The sequence below is a fragment of the Zonotrichia leucophrys genome, chromosome 1 (genome assembly GCF_028769735.1).
Source record: "Zonotrichia leucophrys gambelii isolate GWCS_2022_RI chromosome 1, RI_Zleu_2.0, whole genome shotgun sequence".
NCBI classification, from domain to species: Eukaryota; Metazoa; Chordata; class Aves; order Passeriformes; family Passerellidae; genus Zonotrichia; species Zonotrichia leucophrys.
The window spans coordinates 72,884,444-72,893,941 of NC_088169.1; the positions used below are offsets into that span (position 1 = coordinate 72,884,444).

The 9,498-nt window shown below is 45.9% G+C and overlaps 1 protein-coding gene across 2 annotated transcripts; it reads left to right on the plus strand.

Moving 5' to 3' along the window:
* The first annotated feature begins 3,769 nt into the window (after positions 1-3,769).
* On the plus strand, positions 3,770-7,026 carry LOC135456524 (gap junction beta-2 protein-like). 2 transcript variants are annotated; one of them, XM_064730539.1, is made up of 2 exons: positions 3,770-3,905; positions 6,181-7,026. In XM_064730539.1, exon 2 carries the CDS (start codon positions 6,203-6,205, stop codon positions 6,878-6,880), a length of 678 nt encoding a protein of 225 aa, XP_064586609.1. In that variant the 5' UTR covers positions 3,770-3,905; positions 6,181-6,202; the 3' UTR covers positions 6,881-7,026. The 2 variants fall into 2 exon arrangements, with proteins under 2 accessions (XP_064586609.1, XP_064586526.1); XM_064730456.1 differs by having other exon boundaries at positions 3,813-3,950.
* The last annotated feature ends 2,472 nt before the right edge of the window (positions 7,027-9,498 follow it).

The window sequence follows — 9,498 nt, forward strand, 5'->3', positions numbered from 1 at the left end:
AGAAAATGATGGTGAATGCCATAGGAAGCATTGCTCTGTGAATTTATAAACTGTGCAGGTACTTGGACTGCTCTTGTAAAAATGACACACATCACAAGTTGTGATGAGAATCATAAAGTTATATAACAGCTCCTGCATGGAGCTTCAACAAATGAGGCCTTTCAGCACAGAATAAAAAGGATGGAGAGAGGATATGACAGAATTTTATACTCTTAAAGGAGATGATCAGGAAAAGATAATTAGCTATTACTCCCAATGATGAGGACTCAGGAACGTCCTGTGTAATTATATAAGAGCAAGTTAATAGGAAATGAAAGTCTTTTCTCTTTCACCACACATAATTAAGCTACTGAGTTAATTACTCCAGGATCATGTGGATTTATATATATATATATATATATATATATATATATGGTATAAATATTAAATATTTATATAAGCCATATAGAGGTGACATCAAAACATCGTTAGGCAAAGCAGAGAGTGAAACAAGGGCTATTAAGAATATTAAAATTATAGATCCAGACTGAGCCTCTGGAGGTGCCTGGGGGCTGTTGAAAGCAGAGATGAAAACACAGTCTTTAGAAAGCCATAGGGCATTACTGGGAGATGATGCCAAGATTTCTGCCATCCTGAGATAAGCTAAAACCTGTTTCTGAGTTGAGGAAGTGACAACAGTATTTATTTTCCTATTTTTATGAAGCTTTTATTTCCGCATTATTTTATGACCCACAAGAAACAACGTTTTGTATGTAAACGAACACTTCATAGCATTCACCAGCTTCAATGCTATCCCTTGCTTAAGATGGACCTTTTAAAATTCCAGAGTTGTTAAAACTTGTCTCTTGCACCTCCTGCCAATGAGACAGGTGTTAAGAAAAGTGTATACAACAAGCGTTTAACCCTGGATCTATGCTCTGTCAGAATTCCTTGCTAGGATTTCCCTCTCCTTCCCAAATAAAACATTGCATACATGAACAAACAAACAAAAATCAGGGAAACTAAAAGGAGCACTCAGCTTTAACACAGAATTAGTTTGATTGTAAATGAAAAACACTGTGGCAGTACTGAGCAACACAAGCTGTGAATTTCTTCCAAGCATTTACAATTACCATCTATCAAACCTGAGTATCATTTAATAAAAAAATAGTTAACTATTTGAGATCTTTCTATTTAGATTATTTAAAGATCTCAGATTTCAGTGAAGCTTTCAATACTCTCACAGTGCCTTTCTGAACAAAATGTCCAGCACACAGCTGGATAAACATGTCATGCAAACTGGTGAGCAAGTGGCTCATGGGTTGGGCACAAAGGGTTTCAGTGAATGGGGTGACATCAGACTGGTGACCTGTCACTACTGGGGTTCCACAGGGCTCTCTCTCAGGCCCTGTGCTCTTCAACATCTTCATAAATGACTTGGATGACGGACTCAAGGACTCAAAGATATGCTAAGTTCACCGATGATACTAAATTGGGAGGAGCTGTCAACTTGCCTGAGGGCAGAAAGGCCCTGCAGAGAGACCTGGACAAATGAGAGGGCTGGGCAATCACCAACCAGATGAAGATCAGGAAGGGAAACTTCTGGACCCTGCACCTGGGATGGGGCAGCCCTGGATATACAGGGAAATGAGATGCTGCAGAGCAGTGTCACACAAAGGGACCTGGGGGTCCTGGTCTGTGCCAAGCTGGACATGAGCCAGCAGTGCCCTGGCAGCCAGGAGGGCCAGCCCTGTCCTGGGGGCATCAGGCACAGCATGGCCAGCTGGGCAAGGGAGGGGATTGTCCTGCTCTGCTCTGCTCTGGGGCGGCCTCACCTCCAGGGCTGGGGGCAGTTCTGGGTGCCACAACATAAAAAAGTCATTGAACTATGGGAGAGTGTCCAAAAGAGGGCAACAAGGGTGGAGAAAGGCCTTGAGGGGAAACCATATGAGGGGTGGCTGAGGTCACTGGATGTGTTCAGCTTGGAGAAGACTGAGAGGAGACCTCATTGCAGTCTGCAGCTTCCTTGTGAGGGGAAAAGGAGGGACAGACATTGACCTCTCCCCTTTGATGACCAGTGACAGGACCCAAGGGAATGGCCTCAAGTTGTATCAGGAGAGGTTTAGGCTGGATATTAGTAAAAGGTTTTTCACCCAGAGGGTGGTTGAATACTGGAACAGGTTCCCCAGAGAAGTGGTTACAGCATCGAGCCTGACACAGTTCAAGAAGTGTTTGGACAATGCTCTCCAGCACATGGTGTGACTCTTGGGGTGTCCTGTGTGGGGCCAGGAGTTGGACTCAATGATCATTGTGGGTCCCTTCCAAACCAGAATATCCTATGAAGTCCAACTTAACTTTCTACACCTCTGAGCACAAAGCCAAATTAATTTGTAATTTTGCAGATACACACACAAATTCGAGTTTCTAGTAATTCTATACAAATTACTAGATCAAATTAAATATTAAGTCCCTACTGATGAAAGCATTTCTACTCCCAGGCACATGTCACAAAACCAAACTCAGTACTAGGTGTAATATACAGAGATTTACTTCAATATACAGTAACAAACACAGCATTTTCAGCAACACTTTTTACACTCAGACAATTTTTTATTATTTTTCCTACACAGCATTCATTTCTGGTAGGAATGTTTGTCAGTGTTTTGAAAAGCCAAAACTCTTTACTAAGTTGTAATGAAGCATCATTTAATAGAAGTCATGCTTGGTTGGATGCTTTGGGTGAAGTGCAGACTGTGTGAGGCTCACCTGAGCCTGACAGCAACACTGGGTATAACTTTACATGTTACAAGCAAAGCCCAAGGTAAGGGCTTCTAGTGCTGATACAAGTAATTCATACCTGGATGGCTTGGACTTCGTCCACAAAACCCCTCCTTAAAGATGAGGCTTAAAGAGTACTATAATAAGAAGAAATTTTTTATTTTTTTATTGTGAACAATAGAGGTCAATCACCAGACAAATAACACCTAGTGACAGATCTTCACATGGCAACTCTGATTTGAGTCACCCTTTATACTTCCTGCTAGATTACTTTCACAAAACCAACTTTAATCCTCACTCCCTCTGCGCAGTAGCAGTAAAATCAGGGCTGTACACCCTAGTGAGGAATTCTTTCTCAAAGAAAAACCAAGCTCTTACTTCTATCCTGCCTTTAGCTGTCTGATGCCCTTGTTATCCCTACATCTGGCTACTGAGAATTTTTAATGACCAATTCATTAGCTAGTTTACCCACTCCTTGTCTTCCAAACTCAGGCCTTCTAAGAAGGTCTCTGAGGTTTCTCTCTGTAGTCCTGCCTTACCCCGGAGAAAATCCATGGTAGCTGCGTTTTATCTGAACATTGTCCCAACTTTTTCAAGATGACGATTTCCTCTAGCTGCCACGGTTCAGGGGCAGTTTCGGAGCGTCCCGAGGGACTGATTTCCCTGCGGGACGTGTTTTCTGCCAACACTTGGGAATCAATCCGGGTGCCGGGCCGCATTTGCAGGGTACCGGGTGCGCTCCGCCCGATGCGCGCCCTGTGCTCACGGAGGTGCCGGGCGAACCCGAGGGCGCTCCCGCGGGGGGCACCGGCCCCAGTCCCGCTCCGCCCGCAGCAGCTCCCGCCCCGCGGGCAAGGCAGAGCCCGGCCCGGCTCGGCTCGGCTCCGCCCCGGGTTCCCACCGCCGCCTCCACGGGCGGCCGGAGGAGCGGGGCGAGGGTGGGGGCGGGCGGGGGCGGGTTAAAAGCGGCTGCAGGTGAACGGGGCGGGACCTTAAAGCTCGGGGTCAGAGAGGCTGGGGCCGCCCGCTCCGCAGCCACCGGCGGACCTTGGGGCAGCGCGGCGCGCCTGTCGCGTCCCGCGTGTCCTGGGCAGCCGTGCCAGGTGAGGCCCGAAGCGGTTTCCTTGTGTCCTGCCCAGCCGTGCCAGGTGAGGTCCGAAGCGGTTTCCCTGTGTCCTGCCCAGCCGTGCCAGGTGAGGTGCGGAGCGGTTCCCGCGTGCCGCAGCGGTGGGATCGGGACTGAGGTGGGATTAGGCTGTGCGCCCCTCCGAGCGGGTGGCGGCCCGTGTGCTTGAGTGGGGCTCGGGTCGGGGCCGTCCCGGCGGCTCTGGGGCAGCCACGCCGCAGCCTCGGCCCCGGGCAAGCCGTGCTGGGGCGGGGGCTGTGAGCCCCGGGAGCGGATGGGCCGGGGGGGTGACTGCGGCCGGCCGGAGCTCGGACCGCGCAGCCCGTCCCGGGAGGAGCCGTCGGAGCTCCGAGCAGAAGCCGGTGTTTGCCGCGGGTGCCCGCTGACAGGAGCGGACGGCAATCCTGCCGCTTCCCGCCGCTGAGGGCTCCCAGCCGCGCGGGAACTCGGCGGGATAAAGGTCGGCTGGTGGGAGGGAGGGACTGGCATCCAGCTACTAACCCAGAGTGGGAATTTGGAGCGGTTTTAAATAACGGTGTCTTGGTTGGCGACTTGGGGGTCCGGATGGATTGACTCCCTAACAACCTACTGCAGTGTTTCGGTAGTGGCAGATAAGAGGGAGAAAAGTTTTTTGCTCCCCCCAAAAGTTGCAGCCTTGGTTCGGAACTGCAGTGTGAGATGGCACTTGGAACCCAGGCTGTTCAGCTCAGCACTTCTCAGACTTTCCTTTAGTTCTGATTAGCTTCTTGTGAAGGTTTAATTGACTTCATTTTATTGACTGTGCAACAGATATGAGGGAATTCTTAACAGAATTATGCAGCTATCTCATCTTAGCCTGTAGGTTAGCTCAGTATAAAATGGTGCCAGTTTCAGCAGAGACAAAGCATGAGAAGTCTCAGGAATTCCAGTCATCTTCTCAAAGTTGTTTTCTTTTTTGCCTTACCCAGTTTTACCTTTCCGCATCACAGTAAATCTGACCTCTCCCTCTTGCCTCCAGGCTTGTCCGTACAAGCTAGGCCCTTGTTCCAAGGGTATGTGTTGAGGCACGTTTTGCCCTTTGGTTGGGATGTAACTGCACCAGGGTAAAAAGTTGGGTTTTTTCCCCCTTTCTGCTGTGTGAGAATGAGAGATTTTTGTAGACTTCGGCCTGTGTTGCGTTGCAAGGTACCTTACTCTCCCCACAGCACACAGCCAGCACCAAGAGGAGATGGAGCTCTTATCCATGGCCCCTGGGGCTCTCCCAGTCTAGCCTTGAGACATGATGGACCAGCTATGCAGGTTCCCAGGTCGGGTTTCAAAGTTTTGTCCACTTCAGTGATAGCTTCCAAATGGCTGCAATCAGTGAAAGCCGAGCCCTGAGACTGAGGTCTGAACTTCAGCAAAACTTACTTTCAAAAATGGGAAAGAGTGGATTTTAGTTTTTTAAGAGAATTAGGAAAGCTGAAATGGAACTTCTCTGATGTTTGACTTTCTGTTTTCTGCTGGAGTGTGATAGCATCTGGAAAATCAACATAAGCTCTTCAGATGAGGACTTTTTCTTCTCAACTCTGTGACTCTGCCTGCCTCCTTTTTTGGATGACATAGCAATGAATGTGGAAGGGCAGGCTCTGCTCTCTCTGCCTTTGCCTGCTGGTTTGTGCTATATAAGCATGCAGCCCTGACTGAGCTGGGTTGAGGCTTCTCACCAGTGTTGGCAAATTCAAACATTACCCTTTTGAGATTAAGGGCCTTGTCTGAGCTGCAACAGAAAGCCTTGGAGGCCTGCTGCAGGTGTCTCTGTGGAGCAAGGACTACTGCTGAAAAAGGCCAAATTGTACTTACCTCTGGCTTAAAGAAAGCATCTCAGCCTTCTAGGGCTATGGTGTTGCTAAAGAAATCCTGTAAAAATGCTAGAGAAGACTCTAGTTTGTCTAGATGTGGCTTAACTCATGCAGTGATAGTAATTTTTCTTGCTTTGGGAAGTACACAGAAAGGCAAAATACTAACCAGAGTCCACCACAGAAAGGGCAGGAGAACATGGAGGATGTACAGAGGAACTGTATTAAGATGAACTAATTTTCTGCCCAACGCCTTGTTGAGGAATACACTGAGGTATGCTTGTCTTATCATAAACTGATGGAAAGAAATAGTTTAATAAGTTGTTTGAATCCATAAACATATCGGTGACATAAATGAAAGTGACTTACACTTGCCTATGGCTCTGGAGAGACTGTTAGTAAGTTCTCTTTTTCACAGGTTTAGAATTGATTTTTCACAGTTTCAAAAGTGACCATTCTGTGTATTGTGTCATCCTGCAGGTAAAAGGACACAGAAGAGAAGATGGACTGGGGAACCCTGCAGGGTGTTTTGGGAGGTGTGAATAAGCACTCCACCAGTATCGGGAAGATATGGCTCACAGTCCTCTTCATCTTCCGTATCATGATCCTGGTTGTGGCTGCAGAGAGAGTCTGGGGAGATGAACAACAAGATTTTGTCTGCAACACGCTTCAGCCTGGCTGCAAAAATGTTTGCTATGATCACTTTTTCCCCATCTCTCACATCAGACTCTGGGCCCTGCAGCTGATCTTTGTCTCCACCCCTGCGCTGCTGGTGGCCATGCATGTGGCTTACACCAGGCATGAGAAGAAAAGGCGGTTCAGAAACGGTGAGAAAATTGATATTGAAGAGCTAAAAAATCAAAGGCTTCACATTCGGGGCCCCTTGTGGTGGACATACACCAGCAGCATCTTCTTCAGGATCATCTTTGAGGCTGTCTTCATGTACGTGTTCTATTACATGTACGATGGCTTCCAGATGCCCCGCCTGGTGAAGTGCGACGCTTGGCCCTGCCCCAACACTGTGGATTGTTTCGTGTCTCGGCCCACTGAGAAAACCACGTTTACTATTTTCATGCTTGCTGTATCTGGGATCTGCATGATGTTGAATCTGGCTGAGTTGTGCTACCTAGTGATAAAAGTTTGCACAAAAGAATCTGGGAAAGCAACAGTTTTGAAATAAGTCCCCGGGTTCAGGATTTACTGGTTCCCCATTTCCCTTCAGCTTTCTTAGGTGTAAGAAAACAATAAACAATATTTTCATACTCAAGGAAAGGATAAAAAATGAATGTTCTGTTGTGTTTTAAAACTGATAGCCTCCCTGGGAAGCTGGTGCTAAGGCAGGTTTTAAAGATCAGTATTCCTGCATCCACAATTAGAGAGAGCGGCCTTATGGCACCAGCTTCTCCAAGTATGCCTACTGCTGGGATCCTATTGTTGGGACAGCTAATTCTTCAAACACTGGGAGTGGAAAGGACCAGAGAAGGCTCTAGTGCCCAGAGGACATGCAGGAATCACAAACACACTGTGTTGGCTCAGAGGCAATACAGTATCAAAGGTTTTTGGTGAAAAGTGGGGTAAAGGATTTTTTTGGTGCACATCACAGCTTTTGAGAAGGAAAAAGACAGGGAGGTGACTGTGTTTATACTACATGCCCTCTCTAAGTAGTCTGGAGGGCAAGAAAATGGTGTAGGAACAAAGATACTCTGGCAGTGCATGCTGTCAGCTTTGCTGGGCACCAGCATGTTTTTTCTTCTCATCTTCTTGCCTGCACTGAGAAGCATTTCCTTAAGGGTTGGGGGTGCCCAGTATCAACTGCCTGTGAATGCCATTAGGTCAATGCTGCCTCCCCATAATCACAAAGACTACAGCAGTGGGAGGAATGAAGTTAATTTTTCATTCTCTTGATCAGAAGAAAAAAGGGATTGTCACCTCTGGGAGGAAGGAGGCAGTGCAATAACTTCTCTTGTTTTCTCACAATATGGTGTGAAGAATCTCAGTACAGTAGACTTCATCTGATAAAGAGATGTTTTACCACGTGACTGTGCCTCACTCAGCTATACACTCTTAAAACTTTTTTTCCAATAAAAACCAAGGAAAAGAAGCCTTTTTTTTTTTGTTCTGCTGGTTATCCAAAAGAAGTGCTTCAAATTACAACATGATATCCAGTGCTCCTTCAATTGTTCCTTTTTTTCTATCTAGCTCTTCTTCATAAAGCCTTCTCCCTATCTGAGGTGCCCTTCAAATGAGTTGAGCAAACCACTCCCAGTCTCTCTGACATTCCACATAGTGAGATTAAATCACCATTCCTTTTCTTAAAGTTGGCCTAGCAGGAATTACAGACAGTTTGGAGAGCTAAAATAGCAAAGGGACCCAATCACAAATGTGGAGGAACTTGATATTTTTCTTAAAGTTCACACTGCTGTGCTGTAAATTGTATATTAGTAATTTGAACTACTATATGAGTCAGTCTGGTCTTGTCTCAAAAGGTGATTTATGCCTGTAATGGGCAGCATATGGAACATAGGGCAACACAGTTGATCTCCCAAGTGCCCATTGAACCCACTTTTAGAAAGGTGTTTCTCCTCCTTAGCTGTAATAACTGGCTTTTCTCAAAGGAATGAGCACTAGCTCAGCTTCTCTATTTGCATTCATCTTTTACAGTACATTTAAATTTGTCACTGTTGGAGTAAACAAAACTGTATAGATTAACACCCGTGACCCTTCACCGTGCCCTGAAAGTGGAGCATAAATAGGCTTACCTTGCTTGTGAGATACATCCACTGTTACAACTTGACTGCAGATGGAAATCTGTCATCTAAGAGGAAAGCAAGAAAACCATAAAAACACCATCCTCAGAACCATGAAAACATTGGAAGGTCATTCATAATGAGCTGGACTGGAAACCTGGACTGTGAAAACATCCTTAATTCAACTTCAAAGAACACACTTTGGTACATACCAGGTTTGTGTTGATAGAGTTCCTGCATTATTCCATTTACATGTACAAAAAGAGCAAATTAGTCCCAGTGCTCTAGTATTACATTTCTTTTGTAACAAGATTTTTTTTCCTGAAATTACAATTAAAGCACTTTTGTGGTGTCTGTTTTCTGTATTACTTATACACGCTGTGTGCTACCTAATGTGTCTAATAAAAATCTGTTTACCATAGTGGATGTGCACCAATACTGTACTCAATAGCCAAGGGCCAGTGTAAGGATTTTAGCTTTCTGCTGCAGGTTGGTGTTTCCATTGCTTACACTGCCTGGTACTCTGAAATCTCCACTTGAAATCAAATCTGCTGCTTAGGACAGCCTTGCAGCTGGAAAAGGCCAATGATAAACTTAACCAGCTCCATAGGGAGTTTGTTTTCACCGCCTACCTTTGAATTTAGCTGGAACTGGAAATGAGACACACCAAAACTGTTACCACTAACACTATGAAGTTATCTTCAACTGGCAGTCTGGCAACAAGTTTATCAGAGAGCAAAGAAAGATAGCACTGGGGAAAGTGTTTGGATGTAGCCAAGAGAGGGCTTTGATCCAGAACTGCAGCATCAGGCCATGATAGCTCTGAGATCTGTGTACATTTAATTTGACTGAAAAGCTGCTTTGTGAAAAACATCAGATACTTTATCGGAACATGGGAATTGCGCCTATTTCTACATGTGCTACACTGCATAGCTGACCTCCAAATGGATTTCACACAGATTAAAATACATTGCTGTGTTGAAATTGTGTGTTCTTTCCTGAAATGCACTAGTAGTGTCTGCATTTGGTACTTAGTTTCTAGGCTTTCCTC